At 36.9% G+C, this 20,283-nt stretch overlaps 1 protein-coding gene across 1 annotated transcript in view; it reads left to right on the forward strand.

Moving 5' to 3' along the window:
• The first annotated feature begins 732 nt into the window (after positions 1–732).
• Positions 733–20,283, forward strand: part of LOC150082873 (N-terminal EF-hand calcium-binding protein 1-like) — a 58,207-nt gene continuing 38,656 nt past the window's right edge. The window contains exons 1-6 of the mRNA XM_090376885.1: positions 733–919; positions 1,036–1,060; positions 2,051–2,159; positions 3,037–3,160; positions 11,242–11,384; positions 12,508–12,620. Coding sequence (XP_090233011.1) covers positions 863–919; positions 1,036–1,060; positions 2,051–2,159; positions 3,037–3,160; positions 11,242–11,384; positions 12,508–12,620 — 571 coding nt within the window. The 5' untranslated portion in view covers positions 733–862. The remainder of the gene's footprint in view (positions 920–1,035; positions 1,061–2,050; positions 2,160–3,036; positions 3,161–11,241; positions 11,385–12,507; positions 12,621–20,283) is intronic.

A 20,283-nucleotide genomic window follows, 5' to 3' on the forward strand; every position in this document is an offset into this window, starting at 1 on the left:
ACAGACAGAAAAATCCAAAATTTCATTTATTTGCCACCTAACTTTTATTTTTTTATTATTATTTGGGGGGGGGGGTGCAAATATAATTTGCCTAGAGGCCCCAACTATAGGGATACGGTTAATCCGCCACTGGTCAGAGGTTATAGCACGCATAGCTATTTAGGTCTTAACTATATGATAGAAAAGATAGCACGCAAAATTATTCCAGTAGGAAAGCGTACAACCTAATTGTTTTATCTTTTGTTGCTCACTTTAATTATTTAATAATCACTAACTCCCCTCCACCGTTCTTCGCATTCTTTATACATCTGGGTGTTTGTACTTGTTTCGTTGATAATTTAAATGTCCTAACTTTGAGTTTCAGTTTTGTTCTGAGAGACACTGTTTTGCGTGTGTGTCCCCAGTGCAAAAAATCAAATAAATTTAGTCACGAACAGTTGAAATGATGTCTCACGCCAAAAGCCTTCTCTGTATAACCCTAACTTAGAAACAATTCCATTGGGCAAACTACTGTAAAGTGCAGAATGCTTTACTGATATAATCTTAATTGCCGCTACAAATTGCTGAGAGGTCCCAACTACCAGAAAAATAAGTGTGTATTACCCGGCGCGCGCGCCGTGTACACTGAATTTAACCAACTGGGAAGGAGACTAAACTTAATGGGGTGAAGAATGAAGCCAGAAAAAGAATGGACCATACTATAAAGGACGCATTGCTGATGCCACTGGTTTGTGTTACGTTGTAGGTATTACTCGATTACAAACCTTGAAAGTCGTAACCAAGTTCCAAACTTAACTCCAAAATAGCAACACTTATTTTAAGAACTATTGCTGGCGGTAGAGGGCAGCATCAAGGCCTTGTCATGGAGCCACACAACCCTTTTCTCTCACTCCAGAAAGGAATTTCAGTGTTATTGAATGTAAGGCTAATTTAAATAATATATCTTTGTGAAATCATTTTGCTATTGTTATCTGCTCATAACTGCATTACGAGAATGTCGAGAAATGAGCCAATATTTATTTATTTATTTTGCAGGTGTTTCACAGAGCAGATTCTAACGGTAAGTCAAGCGCTAGAATTATTAAATGTTAGGTGCATAAATATAATCATTTTAAGATATAAAATATAATTCCACTTATTTTATTATCCATAGTTAGAATATAATAGATTTAAAACTGCATTTAAAAGCAAATCCGCATTAGTCAAATCACAATTGTGAACCTAGTGCGTCTATTATTAACTTTGTCAGACGACAATAAATGCAAACGAACATTTAGATTCTCTTTAAAGACATTTAGCTTCGTTCCTTGCTTTGAAATATTAAATTTTTTATGAGTCTGCTTTCTATTTTAAGACAATTCCATTATTGGTTTACTATATTTTAATTTAAAATATTTTTCTGTTTGGCATATTCTGAATAAAATTATTTAGTTAAATACCAAATTCCCAAAAAATTTTTATTCAGAAAATCTTTAACTAATTCTGCATTTTCTGATCGCTGCGTATATTTTTTTTCAAGTCATTAAATTCTGCAGTTGTAAACTTATATTTTAATATTATTAATAATATCTATCTTTATTATTGAATTATGGAATACATTAAAATTCCATTACAACGAATTTCCAACACGTTTTTCCTTACAAACGAAAATGCACAAAATGTGCATAACATGAATTAGATAAGTAATCACAGCGGCTCGATCGAAATTTATAGTACAATTAATCTATATATTTGAATATAAAAAGTTTCAGTTAACTTCAGCACTGTTAAAGAAAAATGTTATTTCTTTCAGCAAGTTATAAGTTTAGAACAATGCGCTTGTTTACCATCGAAGTTTAGCAGCAAAAAAAGAAAAAAAAAATCATTTGTTTGTAGTCTGAAATAGCGACTTGCATTCAGACCAACCCACTAACTGTCTAGGAAACTCTCATGAACTACTCGTATACATCGCTTAAAGATAGTAAAAAGAAAAATCAGAAATAATGCTATAATATCACATGTTATAAGGTATTTTTAAAAGTTCATATTTGTAACGTCCAATATTCTTTAGGTGATGGTGTTTTGTCTCGTGATGAATTTATTGATTTCTTCTGGGATGGTATCTTGACAGAGGGCGAAATTGAACAGCTCTTTCATGAGTTCGATCTCCATAACACTGGGTAAGATCGATATTAATTTCTATTAACTATGATATTCTATTGTTGCTTAAGAAATAAGTTAAAATAAAAAATAATCATATGAGAAAACTTATAAGAAATATCAAAAGTCTATTTTAATTTGTTGAATGTAAGAGTAATATAAATAATAAATGGCTCCGCTAATCCCAATATGTAAAAATTTATTTATTTGTTTAATTTGGTCACCCAAAATAGTGGTTGATAACCTAAAGGTAAAATGCAATTTCGAAATACATTTTTTTTAAAGTACTTCTGGTTCCTCTTTCTATAGTTAACTAAAACGATGTAAAGACAGAGCCATGAGCGCCGGCAGGATATTTTGCAAGGTGGTGCAGGTGGGAATACATTTTTTGTTCACCAAATTTTCGAATAGATGGCAATGTTTTAATTAAGTCAAGTTTGGCTGGTTTATGTGTACAGCTGAGACAACGTTTCGTGATCGGTGGGAGAAAGTGCTTGTATTTTAAAAGAAAATTTGTATTGTTTAAATGTTTTAATGAAAATATTAAAAATTGTGTATTACTTCGAAATCCAAATGTGGTGCAGTTGCTCCATGAACAGAGCATTTTTGGAGTAAAAACTGCAAACCTGAATTTAGGATGCAGATACTGTATACTAAACTTCTGATGATTTGTAATGATGGCCAATGCCTAAGGCACGACTTTTTATTGGATGTGTGAGGGAACTATATTTTACAAGAAAATGGTGAGGATGGGTGGGGTTACTAAATTTAAGGTTTACCTTATGCTTCGAAATCATTGTCTCGTGCTTAATTGCGGCTGTGGTACTTGATATTCTTTTGAAAACGTCTTGAGACTTATTAAGAACTCAATTATTAATAAGCGTGTTTAATTATTAGGTCGGTTGATGCAGCAGAACTGTGTGCTTTTCTCTGGAGACACATTGGACCATTCGCTTCCGTATTAGCAGCATTAGAAGACTTAAATTCAGCAGTCGGTTTAGTTTTATCCAGTTCTGAACAGGTAGATTATTTTCAGTTAATTATATTTATTTTGCTACAACATTTTATAAATGTACGCTTTACATTGTGATTCAAAAATAAAACTAAAAAATCAATAATTAAGTTGTTCGGACGCCTGAAGAAACATAACTGGCTAATAGGGGAGGAGGTACTGTATTTTAACTTTACGTGAATATATCCTTCACGTAAAGCAATATGCATATTATTATATAAAATGCTATTCTTTCTCCAACCCGTGGTTTGCATTCGTTCCTCCCTCCTCGGTGAGGTGATCTTAATTCAAAGCTGTATAGAAAAATATTGCAACAAAAGCCCAATTTATGATACAAATATTGCTTCATGTCATGATTTTGGAATCCGTGGCTGCAATCGGATGTCGTGACCTGCTTTTAATGCTGTTCTTCTGATTGTGTGACAAATGAATTGTACAGCTGCTAACCCATATGTTTCAAGAGGACACTACCCTCCTGTAACATATGGATTTGCAACTGTGAAATAACGTCATAATAAAGTGATAAGAAATGACAGTGGCCTTTCGAATAGTAATGTATCATAGAGCCTATTTTTAGTGAGAATAGTGTCTCGACACGCTACATGCTGCACTATGGTATTGATCCCACCAATGCAGTGTTGGCTTGAAGTTTTTCATTTTGATATAAATACAGTAAAACCGGCATAAGTTTTCTCTTGTTCTAGGTTTGGTTCTTAATTCCCAATTTCAACTCTATATATTCTAATGTATTATTTTCACGCGTAAAAGGTTTTCCCGCATAAAAACTACGTGATAAAAAAAAAAATACACGGTGGGTGTATTATTATAATGACGTTTTCCCACTTAATGTTTTTTAAATATAGAAATTCTCCATTTTTATATTAAAAAATTATAAAACATTTTGGTAATCGAACAAGTTAGTGCATAGCATCATTTTAGTTCGTAGTAAACCACCGAGGGGCCTCCGTAGTTCAGTGGTCATGAGTGGGAGTGCAGTAGCACACGCTCTTTGAGTATAAACCGGAGTTCAAGCCCCTGACTGCCAAATACAGTCGATCTGCAAACCCGCATTGGACCAGCGAGGCAGATTATGGTCCACTTTCCTCAACATGAATTGTTGAGGAATCTTCCATCCTGCAGTGGATTGATAATGGCTGTAGTTTACCTTATTATTGTGAATGCCTTCACAACGAGTTGCCCTGATATTGCACTACATCTAATAAGCAACGCTTCGGCACTGGAGAAGACTAATGTTACTTATTCTCTTCGGATACCATTACCCACGGGTGGTAGTATCCTCCAAGAATCCACTGGTGAAGTGTTGATTATTCGAGAATCTACTGTCGGAGGTAGTTCAGTATCAGGGCAACTCGTGAAGGCATTCACAATTATGAGATATAATAAAAACAATCCCATATCCATGTACTTCGTTGATTTACTACGAACTAAAATGATAAAAGGTAAAGTGCAGCCATTATCAACCCACTGCAGGATGGAAGCCTCCTCAACAATTCATGCTGAGGGAAATGGACCGTAATCTGCCACGCTGGTCCAGTGCGGGTTGGCAGATCGACCGTATTCAGCAGCTTGAACCCTGGTCTACTCAAAGTGCGTGTGCTACTGCACTCCTACTCCTGACCACTCGGCTACGGATACTATGCACTAACTTGTTCGATTAGTGCATTTTCCGTAGTCTGAGGCTTTCAGCCCTACAACCTTTTTAGTATAATCATTTTGATTATGGAAGTGACATTGCAATTGTTTTAATCGATATCTATAATTAATACGTCGACCGCATTAAGTTCTGATGGTTGTGAACAGTTCTGAATTACTTAGTGGATTGTTGCTGTGTCTTATCGTAATCGTGACCGTTCAAGGTATGTTGAAACTCCAAAGGAGCTCATTCTGTAACTTGGTAATCAGTTTGAACTGCTCAGTTTAAAAATGTTTATAGGTTATTCTGAAATAGTACTTAAAAATTACCTTTTAACTTATTTATGTGTATCTTTTAATTATTATTTGTGTAGTTAATATTTCATACCCTTATTGTAAAGAAATCCTGGCAATTGAATATTGGGTTCTGAGTTGATCGAACAGGATCCATGGGAACCCGTTCACCATCTCAAGATCTATTCTACATGACCACAATGGAAGATCAAAATTCTGCAAAAGAACCTCGTCACTATTGTCAAACTGTTAACTAATAGGATTGATTCTCCAAACGTGCAAGAAATCATCTTAGCCTCAAGTACCCACCCAAGAGAGCAACATAAACAACGGTATAGGTCGACTCTTACCAACTGTCTGCCTTAGAGATATGTTTCCAGCAAACATGGAACATTTCAACAATCTGCAAATTAACCCCAACAAACTATTGGAGACAAGAAATACAGGAAGAATATCCTGGAAGATTTGCATCGCAGCACCGACCTCCAGTGAATCTCGACAAACACGATCAAGTTACTCCATCACGTGCCATCGACAGACGCATAAATTCTCTGAAGTTCAAGACTTTGGCTGTCATTTAATAGATTGAATTTATATTGTAAATTTAATTCTCCGTGTATATGTAAATTCAAATGTAAGTTTTCTTTCTCTTGTCAATATGTATACATATGCTGTTCCAGCTCCAGGCAAGCGCATTGTCAAATGTATGTATTGTCCTTTTCATGTATGTATTTTTCAATTATAATTCTATGTACACCCTTCTAGCCAACCAGCTGTACAGGGGGTGAAATCAAGTTTAATAAACTGAATAATAATAGGCCATTTTCCTTTCTAAGAAGTTCTAAACCTCCACTCCCTTGGAAAACTTCTTATCCGGGTTCTACTGTATTTAACGACAAGTTTGTCGCTCGCATCTATTAAAAAAGATAGTGAGAAGCACCGCAGATATCGGATTTATGCGTTATATTCGTTAATAATTTACAGACTTCAATTTATTTCTGTTTTACATATTTCCTAGAATTTTTGCAATTGATAATATATATTTCCAGCTTATAAAGCATTCATTTTTGCGATTCTACTAGTTCACAGTACGTATAATATTGAATAGTACAGAAGTATGTAACGTATTTAGTTTATAAAGCGATTCGATTGTTGTAATCGTATTCAGGAGCGGATTAAGGTCGGTTGAGGACCCGGGCGCCGAAGAAAATATTGGGTCCCTTTTTTAAAAAAAAAAAAAAAAGCGAGAGACAGGAAAAATAAAAATACATGTTAACCATTTTTTTAAATAAGTAAAAAATATTATGTACTATTAATGTTTTATTTCCAATAAAATTTGAATATAATATGTATAATATAATTAATAATAGCATAATAATAATCACAAAGTTTTTAACTAATAGTTGAACTAATATGTTCAACTAATTCGTTGGAGTTTTGCGTGGGCCCTTCAGAAGTCGGGGCCCAGGGCGCGCGCCCGCTGTTAAATCCGCCTTTGATCGTATTGTACTATTTGCACCTCATTAAAATAAAAATGGACAGTCGCAACAGCCATAGTGGTTATAATCACTAATTCCGACGATGAATAACCACTGTAATTTCTCGTGTCATTGGCGGTTTCGGATCCGGTGGAAGATCCCCGGGTTCGAATTCCGTCAATAACTAGAGGAAATTTTATGGGCATTTTCCCCATTCTGTGGCCGAGTTAGTCGTTCTCATGCGTGGATGGCAAGGTCCTCCCTCCCTCCCCCCGAAACTGGGGATTTTCGTCAAGAAAATTGACCAGGAAATACCTGCAATTTGTGGATATATTTCACATTGGCAAACGAGTTCTTTCTCATTTCTCGGGTCGCCCTAATATGGCAGTTATCGTTCTGTGGAAATTATAGGAATTAGAGCTGATTTAGTATTATCTACTAAAAATAACGAAATAACCATAAAATACTTATGCTGTGTGCAAATCTTCAGAAAACTGGCATGTGCTGGGACCCGAGGGTGTCGGATTTATGAAGTTCTACTGTCTGCGCAAATCGGTGACCACACGCTTCAGTTATTTCCGCCAGAATAATTCACGGGGAAACTTGTTCTTTCCGCTTGAGATCGGCTAACTCCGGTCTTCGATGGGCATCGAATCCAGATTTCTCCAAACGAGTGGCAAGCAGCGAGATAAAGTTTTAGCCTCCTGTTAAGTATTAAAAATATCAGTCTGCTGCTTATTATCGCCCTAGGACACTTTCGGAACTCACTGAATCGACTCTACCACCATGCTTAATAGTTCACAGCAAACAGGATAATTGAGACATGCATTTCAAGCACATCTGTTGGAACCAGAATTAATAGATAAAAATTATATCATTTGGAGACGACTCGCTTTCTTGGCAACCCTGTAGTGTTGCTCTGCTGTCTATTTCAGTCAAGAGAACTTCTACTCTTCTCCCCCTTCCCCCAATAAAAAGACGTGGTACTGAAGTCTGGGATTTGCAAATTGTGTGTCGCAACTCCACGGTTTTCTTTATTTCTGGAGAAACAGTTTTATTTTCCCAGTTTTCTTTCCCACTCAACTCAAATGAAATCATTACTTTTAATTAATGGAGCGGTCGCGGTATTGCAAAGTTTGGGAACTCCAGCTATACATAATAGAGAGGAAAAAAAATATTGTAAAAGTCTGATATTAACGTCAATGAGCGTAACGTCAATCTGCTTGTTTTTGCACTAGATTCTGAGCCAAGCTGTGCCTACTCATGATAGTTTTTATTTTTGTTTAAATTATATGATGGGTAGAGCCAGTGGCATATCCAGGTATCATCGTGAGGGGAGGCATGGTGACCAGGCTTTTGAGTTTTTTTTAGAACGCCTCCTGCAATTTTTTTTTTTTTTTTTTAATTTAAAATTTTTGGTTAAGGGAGGCATATGCCCACCACTGAATACGCTCCTGGATCGAGCTAATTTTACACATATATCTGTAAGCATTTCAAATACTGTAACGTTTCATCGAGATTTCCATCAGTTACAGTAAACTCTGTTTAACGGACTTCGGAAATCGCGAACTGAACTAGCCTTTCGTTTGCACAGGACTTGATGACGTAACATCATTCTGATGGTATTTGATAGCCGTTTAAAATCCTTAGACAGTGAAGTGCCAGAGAGCCAGAACTAAATACATTTCTTTCGAGTTTAACTGGCAGTCACATTTAGCAGACAAGTCTTACCACCATACAGTAATAGTCCCTTAAATCGGGGTTTTACTGTATGTGCAAGCGAACGTCGTTATGCCCAATGCTGATTGTGCTAGTCATTGTAGGAATTACAGTAATCTCCCAATTTACAAACACCAAGTTTTCGCGAGAAGTAGTTCTTACATCACAAATTCGTAAGTAGGAAGCGGTTTCTTATACGTTTAAGAGTTAGATGTACTGAGAGTTATACTATATTAATATTTAGATTTTTTTAATTTCCCAGTTGTAATGATGTACTATAATAGTACGATAAATATCGGGACAGACATTTTCTATATAAAAAGTGAATTATTAAATATTACAAATGTTTTTGAGTATGACGCTGTGAAGTTGGTACTCTGTGCCATCTTTTTGCAACAATAGCAACTTGGCTAACGCTCTGGCGTTGTCCTGTCAATATAAATGTGAGATCACGCTGTGGCCCCATGATATTTGCAGCGAAGGCCTCGGAGTATGGGCTGCATGCCATATTCACCCTAGTTGATTATAATGATTCCAATATAGATTGAAGCGTCTTTATTGTCGAGTACATTGCGACCAGCACTTTTATAATTACTTCAAAAGGATTGGAAACTGTACATATATGTTTGACTGTTTTATATTCAGGTATTCTCCGGAATATACTGGAACGGGTTGGGATTTAGTACGCAACAAAATAAGTGTTTTTCATAGCAAGTCACAAATACAGTTGGATGTTGGGTATTTTAAAATAGTTAAAATTGAAGGGAATGAAAAATCCAACTACGAAAGAAAAACGATTAGCCAAGTAACGAGGACACCGTTGATTATAGTGTCAAAGTTCGAAAACGAATAAGACAAGCAACAGATAATAATCGGACTTCGAAATTTCAGACAAGACACAATAGTGCTATATCAATTATTACAAATGTATCAATAGGGAGAATCTATGAAAAATAATGAAGTAATTTGAGCCACCCCCTTCTAAAAACTTAGTCTAATAAGAAAAGGTCCATCGTACGGCAGAATTCTACAAAAATATTTCTTGTCATATAACTGGTTATACACGAAAATCATCCTTTGTTCTTCGTTTCCTAACTGTTTGGTTCCTTGCTATCTCTATTCTCCTGCAGAAAGCGATATACAAGTACAGTACTGTATCATCATAGTGGGGAGGGAAGAAGAAAGACGAGAGGAGGCTTATCACTAAACTCAAAGCGGCAACTTTCCCTTCATTAAGTGCATTTACTTGCATATTCGTTTGCTAATTCCATTTTGAATTCAGTTCATTTTATTTTGAGGTGTTTTGTTTTCTTTTGTGACTCGATATTTTCATGTTTGAAAATACAAACACCACTAATTGCCTTTTTAAACTATTCTGAGAAATGCCAGCTCATTTCATATTATTCTTGGCAGTTAGGTAAAGTTTGTCAAAATAGGGACCATTCCGTATAACTTGGAACAGTTAGCAATGCTCTCAATGATATACAAATATCTGGAGTATCAATTTCTGGTGCGGCAGACTAAAGCAGTCTGTCGCATAGTCAGCAGTAACTTAGTCTCCACATTTGTATAATGAATGAATTACGTATTTTTATTCGTATACTAGTCCTATATGGTGATCTATCATTAGCTAATAAGCTAAAATGAGGTGGAATCAAATATTGAAAACTCGAAAAACTACTTGGAGTTTTCGATATTTGTTTTAGGCAGTTGTCTATTGTATATACGCATTGCTAGTATTAGTAATGGCCATATGGTGCAAGGAAGCCTAAGGCTTATGCTGCACCAGCCAAAAAAAAAATTGAGTCACCCTGAAAGAGAAGGGAATCACCAAGGAAGAAGAAGAATGATGATATCCAGCTCAGAACCCTGGGTGTGTCAAGCCCATACTCACCAGATGTGAGCCCCGATCAGAATTTCAATATTTGTAAAATAAAAATTAAACATGATCTGGACTACAAACACAGCAATAGTTGTGAATGGCATCATTGACAAAAAAAAAAAAAACATTAATTACGACTACTTCATTGAGTCCCAGAGTGTCTTGTAGCCAAAAAATCACAATACTGTACGACCTTCTTTCCTTTTTTTTTTTCTTGCGGAATGTACTTGCAGTCCTTTTGTATGTATACAGTACATGGAAAAAATGTGCAAAGCAATTACGATGCTCGTTTTCTGTCATAATGGAATTAATCTGCTGTTAAGACTAAATGGCAACTCAGCCCACTGTTTGCAGATGCAGATTTTCTAAATCTGCTCTCCTATTGCTGTAAAATGTACCATTTATAGTTTTTTTTCATCTGCAAAATATCCCTTTATAGTTTAAAAAGTACTAATTAAACTTAAAGAAAAGAAAAGGCATGTATATTACTCAGATGGATTGAAAAATTTTAAGGCTCGGTGCATATATATGTATGTGTGTAGGATCGCGTATAATTCCGAATTTTAATAGTACATTTTGTCACAGTTAAAATAAATAAATTAATTAAACTTTTGGGAAAGCTTGAAAGTACTGAGAGCGCGAATCTCGATTCTATTGCACCGTTGTCACTGGCATCGATCAAATCGACTCTGACAATGTTTGCCTTGTCAGAGCTGTTTAAAATTACTGTATTTAACATGTTTTTAATCTCGTATAAGGACACTAAACGAAGTATTTGGGGGGGGGGTCACTTTGAGGAAATTTAAAGTCGATTTTTATCAGTAAATTTAAATCTAAAAGCATGAGAATAAAAAAGGTGATTGTACGAAGTTTATTTCAGTTATCGCTTAAAAAAAAATAATAATAATATTTTACTTTAGGTGTTATTCGCAATGTACTTGTATGATAGTGATAAACTTATTTTTTTTAAAATTATTACAAAAACTCTTGTTATAATGGCTATTAAGTTTTCTTTCAACGTGTCAAGTTTTTTACTATATTGCAATTTTTTTTCTTTATTTCAGAAATATGCTAGCTACCTCATTCCCGAACAATTTGTAACACGATTTATGTTTCGAGAAGCTCAGTATCAACTTTCCCGGCTCTCTCAACTACTAGATGGCGCTGCAGCCAAATTAGACGAGGAAGCTATTCCGATAATTGACAGGTAAAATGTTTCAGTGCAGTACATAAAATAACTTCCCGTTATAAGTGAGAAACAGTATAGCAAAAATACCTAATTAACAAGTAATTAAAATAAATATAGAAAGAAAGCATTAACAGAAAAAAAAAGTGACAAACGTGTGATTAAGGTGACTTTTGCCTTAGAAACTGAGCGAGAACTTCAATAGGATATTGGGTAAAATTAACGAATATATTAAATTTATCTATTCTGTATTTTTAATTAATTTATTTGATAGTTTTAATTTTCACTTGAAAGTGGTTGGCACTTCTTCAGCATTCCTCGTGCAGTTTGTAACACTCAACGTGGCGTAATAGTGTTTAATTTGAAAATCATTAATAATATAATTTTTATATTAAACATTGATATTTGTTTAAGTATTAAATTTTTATTTTTAATATTTTTTAAATGCCGAAATTTATTAGGTGATTAGGAATAAAACTCAATTTATAGAATTATTATTATTCCTGGGGGGGGGGGGGGAGAAATTCTAGATTAAATACCAGTAATTGGTGCATTAAACAAACCATGAATTCATCCCACCCCAACCCGAGGACAAATGTAGGTTAAGTTGTTGTGTTTTTTTTTTTCCTAACTCATTGTAACCTAGTTATTGCTTATCAAAATTGCAGAGCGAGGCGCCTTAGCTACATTGCAAATTTAAAAAGAATTTCGCTCAAGTAATAATCTTTGCAGTAAATAAGTAACTATATTAAATGAAACATTCGATATATTTATAGAAATATAGATAAATGAATTATTATTATTCACGTTCCCTCCATACGCTTACGAGAACTGAAATAATGGCATCTTTATTTATTTGTATTTTTTTCCCATATTTTTAATTTTAATTTGTTTCTTTCCTCGAATTTGACGCCCAAGATAACCACCTAAATCAGCGTTTCCCAAACTGGGATCCGCGAAACTTTCCGAAGGGGTATCAAGTATTGTGTTTTTATATACATGTGTTTATTTATTTATTTTTTTTTTTCTGTTTTTTCGCTCCAATCTTTGGAATTTTAATAAATATAGTTTGACTTGTGTGATTAGAATATTTCTATGAAGAAAATTGAAACAAATTATTTGCGCCTTTTATTAATTTTTCCAGACAATCTCCTCCTCCGTTTAGAGCCAGAAAAGCCATCCAAACCTGTCCCACAGTTCGACCACCAGTAAGAATCAAACGGCAAATGGTTACTCAGACTTCCCTCCACATGGATGGTATGCCGACTTGAATATACTAGGAATAATTTATAATACTAATGCATGATGAGATAAACTTGGATATACCAAAAATATTATCTTTAAAGAAGATAATTTTATTTCTTGAATTATCTTGTTGTTTACTCGGTCCCAGCCTTCGCGGTTAGCAGAGTGGGTAGAATCACCATCCTCGACAAACACCGGCTGGCAAAAACTTGAGTTCGAATCCAGTCAGTGACGTGAGTAATTTTTATGAGTATTTTTCACAATATGGCTGAGTTAGTCGGTCTCTGGCGATGGTAGCATTTTTTTTTTAACCCTACGCCTACAACAAACAAATAAACACGATCTCTATTATACCGATTACGTAACAAAAAAAATCAAAATGATAATAAATGAGGAAGCTATTCCGATAATACAGGTTGATCATTTTAATTTCTGGAATGGTAGCGCTACCGTAAAGCAACTCAAGTTTTTGTGAGCTTCCGGTAGATAGCAGGAGAATGTACGCCCAAGAATACACTGGCGCAGTTGTTCAAGGCTACGACATTCGACGTGGTGCAAGTACTACAGAGACTTTGAAAGAAATGTCTGAGATTTATGGAGACAAGTGTCTGAAGAAAATTACAATTTAAGTGACGCAAGCATATTATAAAAGCTCAAAAAAGTCAACAGCCACTCTCAAAGACTTATCAAGATATGGCTTCCAGGAGTGCTTCTACGAGTGGATTCGTCTATGACAAACTTGTATGTACTTAAAAGGAGATTATTTAAAAAAGACACGGCCGTTAGACTTTAGCGACAAAGGTTAAAAAATAAAGAAAAATAATAAAATTAATAATATACCGTATTTCCCCATGTATAAGACGCACCTTAATTTTGGGGCCCGAAATTTGAAAAAAAAAAAAAAAAAATGTATTACATAAAGTTATTGAACTCAAGTTTTATTCATCATAAAATTCATACAACTCCTCATCACTGTCAAAACTCCCATCCATTAGCTTGTCTTCATCTGTGTCTGATGACGAATCACTGTCTTCATATATTTCCTTGTCCTTAGTTCCATCTATGGCATTTGAAATGCCACACTTAAATGACTTGACAACGATCTCAAACTTGATATTATCCCAGGATCTTTTCACCGAGGTACAAACTTCTATAGTTGGTTTCTTCACTCTTCCTGCTAGTGTCAAATTGGCCCCAGAAGACGTCATTTCGTCTCTCATGGCAGCTTTGAAGGGTTTGTTAATGCTGACATCAAGTGGTTGGAGCTGGGATGTCAAGCCTCCAGGTATGACGGCAAGTTTTGTTTTTTGCTCTGCAGCAATCTTATTTGTGTTTTTTGTTATGTGTGCCCTGAACTGATCAAGCACCAATAGAGCAGGTTTGCGTAAGAGCCCACTGGTCTCCTGCTCCAAACTTTCTCAAACCAGATCTTCATCCCATTCTGATCCATCCAACCCTTGTCATGAAAGTGGACAATCACTCCTCGAGGAATGCCTTCTTTTGGCATTGTTTTGCGTTTGAAAATCAGCATAGGAGACAGCATGGTTCTGTCGGCACAACAAGCTAGAACAACTGCATAATGGCTCTTTTGATGTCCACTTGTCTTCACAGTTACAGTTTTCACCCCCTTCTTATCAACAGTTCTGTTACTTGGGACATCAAATTGAAGGGGGACTTCGTCCATATTTGCAATCTGTCCCAACTCAAACTGATGCGTCTTCCGACATTAAATGACAAAACAATGAAATTCAAGGACCTTCTGCTCATAGCTTTCAGGCATCTTTTGGGCAAGTCTGGTGCGTGTACGCATGCTTAGTCCATTCCGTTTCATGAACCTGAAGCACAAGTTGTGTCCTCCTTTGAAATCAGTAACTTCTTTTTCATCAGCAATTCTTCTGGCCTCATGCTGAACCATCTTTGTGGACACGGGAATTTCAATTGCCCTTTGCTTTTCAATCCATATCTTCAATTCCCTCTCTAAATCAGGCTATTTTGCTGACTTGCCTCTCATGGCCTTCTTCTGCTGTGGCGTTTTCAATAGGGTTTCTTCCTCCCGTAGCCAGTCTCGGATTGTTTTCTCAGTTGGAGGAGGACCAAACTTACGTTCAGCAGCACGATTTCCATTCACTTTTGCAAACTAGATCACTTTTAACTTGAATTCAGCACTGTACGAAAATCTTTTCTGAGCCATTTCTGGGCAGAACGTGGCAAAACGTAACCTAATATATCGGTAACAAGTGCGAAACAATTAGCGCAAAGACAACAAGCCCGAAAAAGCGGGAAATGCAAGAAAAAAATCTACAACCACTGTATAAGACGCACCCAGTTTTTAGACCCCAAATTTTTCGAAAAAGGGTGCGTCTTGTACATGGGGAAATACGGTAAATAAAAGTTGGCTAGACTCAAAGAATATTTGTATGCGAAGCGGCGTATTAGTATTAACCATATGGTGCAAGGAAACCCAACCTTTTACAGTATTTTGTGGATAGGAGAAACACTCGAATACATTAAGGCTTATTTTAACTACTTAAAAGAAAGATACGGCCAGTTTTGTGATTTGAAATAAAGAGCGCATTGTGACTTCGGTTGCCGATTACGTATCCAATCAATGAAACGATCGGATTCAAAAGTTGCATATCAATGAAATTAAAAGATTATCAATGAAATGCCATATGAGTCTGCATCACGATGCAAGTTGCAGCGTCTGTAGAGAGGAATCGTGATACAAGTCGAGAATCGAAGGTGGAATCAACATCCCATCCCGGATGATATTCCATGAAACAACGATACTGACTTTGATATATATAAATCAACGTATATGGACAAGACATTTATAGTATATTCACTGAAAGGGAACGCTAGATTGTTGCGTATTCACAAATACCTAGGAATTTTACTTGAAGTAAAACTATTTAACAAGCATGTACAGTGCATAACGCAAAAAATTTTAAACTAATTTGCTATGCTCTCAGGGATCACCAGACCAATTGGGGCCTTACATTTAAGGCAGTCAATCTCCCGTATTATTTCATATTCATCCTCGTTGTGGGGCATGCATCTGGTTTTAGAGGGGGGGGATAGAGTGGCTATTATTAAACACCTTGATACAATGCAAAGATGCGGCCTACTTTCTATTACTTGAGCATGTAGAACTGTTTCAATTACCGCACTCGAAGTTATTGCTGGAAAACTTTCTCTAGATCCGGAGGTTGTTTGTCGTGGACTATGCTTTCACATCAGGAGAAACATACCTGCTGAATTTTTGGGAATTAGCCTAAACTGTAATACTGATGTCAAACGAGAAAAGGCTAGTGGCTACAAAGAACTAACGAGGTTTTGGCAAACTCGATGATTACGTTAACATCAAAATGTTTCCTTCCAGAAGTATGCTTCGGCATTCTCTAGAGCAAAGTTTCCGGCATCCCCCTCTCCCCATACTTCTCCTTCAACCCATGCACGGTACTAAGTACCATAGGTTTTGATACCTTTCGTGTTTGGGGTTCTCATAAAAAAAAAAAAAAAAAATTAAAATGTTGAAATGGTTCTTTCCAGGATTATATGGCACATATGTCCTAACTGTAAATGGCTCAATTGAATCTGAAATTGATGGCACTAGGCGCTTCTGATTCTCCTCACTGTCTTATGGTGTGGAAGGATACCGGGTCAAGCTCTCCATTACTGTTCCACTTATCAGGTTCACGGGTCTCTCTCTCGCCCTCCCTCCTTCTGCTCTTGTCCATGAACAGAAACACAGCCTGATCTTTGAACAAAACAATTTTACTGTCTTCCTGCATTTTACTAACAAAGTTTTCGCCCAGTGTAAATCCCTGCTATCCTTCTCTAGACAGCCTGCTCTTGGAATAAGTACTCATTATACTACCGTTCCACTCTAAACTAGAACGTCAACTGTTCCTACTCTTGTAACCCCAATTTCCAGTTCTGCGCTAGCACCTCTCTGTCCACTTGATGTTTTGTTGCCCCTGGACCATGCCTACCCACTGCACCCTTCTGATGAGAAGAGGCATCCTGTTTTGCTCTACCATGAGATCACTCTAACATTGGCAGCTGCTCTCGTTGCAAGTGTGGGTTTCAGCTACTGCTGATGGCATGAAACATTTTCACACTATGGTATCTACACTGCTGACAGAATGGAAAATTCTTCCGCACTATAGGATCTATTCTGCTAATGGATTAGAAATTTCTACACCATGGATTACTTCTGCTTAGTCTGGCGGCTATTCTCGTCGATAGTGCGGGATTTACTGCTGCTGATGGCAGGGAAAACTCTTCTACACTATGGGGTCGCCCTTCTTGCTGACATTGGCAGCTACTCGCTAGTGTGGGGTCTTATTATTGCTGATGGCATTAAACACTTCGACACCGTGGATCTACTATACTAACTCCACTCGTGCATGTCAGATGACCACGACAAGTGTCATTTTTGCCAATGTCATAGTGCGGTCAGAGATTTGTCCTGTGACAAATCTCTGTGCGGTCAGAGATTTGTCCTGTGCGGTCAGAGATTTGTCACAGGACAAATCTCTGAACGCACTTTTTATGCTTTATACTTCATCTCTTTTTCAGTGCTTCCAGGAAGTACTGAAAAGTGGGTAGAGGAAGACACAGTTACCTGTATCTGGTAACTGTCTTCCTCTACCCACTCTCCTGCACTTCTTTCTTTAAATCTTCATGGACTTGTCTGTCATGTGGACTTGATCAGCCGTCAGGTATCCACATTAGTGAATACCTGACGGCTGATTACGTGACTGCTGCTGGATGGTTGCTAAGAGGCCAGCCATACAACATAAACTGTACATAACACTCAAGACTGGCTTAGCGGTGTTCATGCTTCTTTACAGTGACCTTTGGCAGTTTTGAGGGAAACTCCTAGTAACACATAAAAATAAATTTGCGTCCCTATGTCGGAGCTCAAGACTGTAGAAAGAACGATACTACCAACGGCAACAAGTAGCGTATGATGCAAGCTTTACTGCATCAGCAAAAAAAAAAAAAAAGGGGGGGGGAATCAAAACCTACTCACATAATTTCTCCATCTCTTCTCATAATTTGACTTATCTTTAAATTTTTATATATATATATATATATATATATATTTTTTTTTTTTTTTTTTTTTTTATGTAAACCCCAAACACTAGAGAACCTATAGTACTTGGTACCGTGCTTGGGTTGGAGGTTGAGAAGACGAAAGTAGTTGACATTGGACATCTGTAGACTGTAATTTTCAGGAAATATGTACGAAGGAAGGTTGTTCCAGACAACGGCAGTTGAATGAATAAACGAGGAAGATGAAAAGTTGGTTCTGTGAGTTTGAAGTTGGACAGTAAATGGATGTTGGCTGGTGGCGGCACGTGTTCGGACTGTTTTAAAAGAGAGAGCGGGAATTATAGAAGCCAATTCAGAAGAACAGTGCCCATGGAAGTATCTGTAGAAGAGGCATGCAGCAGAAACAGTACGTCTATGAGACAGCGAGTGGAGAGACTTTGTTAAAGATGAATCATTAATTAACCTAACTGTCCTCTTCTGAATGGAATTAAGAAGCCTGAGAGAGGTTTTGGGGGCACCACCCGAGATGTGGGAACAATATTCCATGGCAGGGCAAATTTGCGATTTATACAGAGTGAGCAGTTGTTTGGAAGAAAAGTAACGCCGAGAGCGAAAGAGAAAACCAAGTTTTTTAGATGCAGAAGAAGCAATATTTGTAATGTGCTTCTGCCATGAGAGATTAGAAGTCAGGGTAATCCCCAAAAGAGATATATCATTTTGCCTAGAAATCGGAGTGTCACTAAAGGTAAGCATAGGAGCAGAAGAATCCTTTTTGCAAGATATAAGACAAGACTGAGTTTTAGAAGGGTGGAAATCAACTAAGTTGTCTTTGCCCCACTGGAGAATTATCTGAAGATCGGCATTTAAGGAATTGGTAGCAGATTTTCGAGAAGTTGAAGCTGATTGAGCAGGACAAGGTTTCTCAAAATGGAAAGTGGAATGTAATGTGCTATCATCCGGACTCCCTCCAGTCACTGTCTGGCAGAGTAGAGGTAGCAAGATTATACACTAGCTGATCCGAAAGCCTCCTAGAGATAAATATAAATTAATATATAAATTAACCACTTCCAAATAAATTAACCAAATGATATTGATGATGGTATATCAATCTTAATGTCCAAGTTTGCAGACGATACAAAGGTTGGGAGAGTTGTTAAGGACACTACTGACAGTATACTGCTGCAACAGGATCTGGAAAGGTTGAGCAGATGGGCTGAGAGGTGGCAAATGAAGTTTAATATTGACAAATGTAAAGTACTACATATGGGGAAACAGTAACCTCAGAGCAACGTATCAACCTTGTGGTACTACACCGACAGTGGTAGAGAATGAAAAGGACCTGGAGGGTAATTGTGCAGACAGATATGAAGTTTTCTGAGCAGTGCAGATGGGCTGCAAGAGCAGCTCATGGTGTCTTGTCAATGATATACAGGAATTTTTCTAGCAGGGATAAAGAGGTGATTATTCCCTTATATAAGGCAATGGTCAGGCCACACCTTGAGTACTCTATACAGGTCTGGAGGCCTCATTTCAAGAAGGATGTAGAGCTGCTGGAACGAGTACAGGAAAGGGCAACAAGATTAGTGAATGAAACAAAGGGTTGCTCTTACGAAGAAAGGCTTAAGTTTTGCAAATGACAGTGTCTGGAGACTAGGCACCGGCGAGGTGATCTGATAGAAGTGTATAAAGCCTTGAATGGTTTGAGCATGCTCAATGCTGATGGGATTTTTCCTCTTGCTCAGAATAATCAAATGAGAGGACATAAATTCAAATTGAGGAAAGACAGATGTAGGATAGATGTGCGGAAATTTGCCTTTAGCCAGCGGGTAGTTGGTTTGTGGAACGGATTTCCATCCCTTGTTGTGGAAGTTGATAGCCTAAATAAATTTAAGGCTCAGCTGGACAGGTATTTCAAACGAACAGAGGGGTGAAATAGGAGAGGGTTTTTTTCTTTCTTTCTTTTCTTTTTTTTTTTTTTTTTTTTATGATGCTGCATAAGCTTGCTTTCTTGCATCATATGCCCAATGCTAATAACACCAAATGCAAGTTAATTCTAACAATCAATTAGAACTCTGGCTGAAAGCAAATTTTTGTACATCTGCAACCATTCGTTTTCAATTTAAATTTGTCTTCGAGAAAGAATAAGGTTTATATCAGCATGTAGTTTAGCCAATCAATTAAATCCTTAATTAAAACTTTTTAAATATTCAAACAGGTCTCTCAGGTGCCTAGGCTGCTGATCTGTAACTCGCAGGTACAAATCAACCACCTTCCTAAAATAAGGCTTCCAGATGCAGTAAGTAACAAGGTGCTGCTTAACCATTACCTCATAAAACAGGATAATCACCTCGTCCCTGTTGGCAAAATTTTTATATATCATTGACATAACCGACGAACTTTGTGTGTTGTCTGCAATTGCATGTATCCTGCGGTCAATTTGCCAGTTTGTTGGACAAAAAGCTCGAGTTTCCGGAGGAAAAGCATGCAACTCTCTGATGGCATCGACCAACTCGGCTACGTTGTGAAAAGAGTCCCTTAAAAATTCCTTGCGTCCTTAACGGGATTAAATCTCGGGCCTTTTTCCACCTGGTATGGCAAGAATGGTGATTAT

Source organism: Mastigoproctus giganteus, chromosome 7, assembly GCF_048544385.1.
Source record: "Mastigoproctus giganteus isolate SK-2022 chromosome 7, ASM4854438v1, whole genome shotgun sequence".
In the NCBI taxonomy this organism is placed as follows: domain Eukaryota; kingdom Metazoa; phylum Arthropoda; class Arachnida; order Uropygi; family Thelyphonidae; genus Mastigoproctus; species Mastigoproctus giganteus.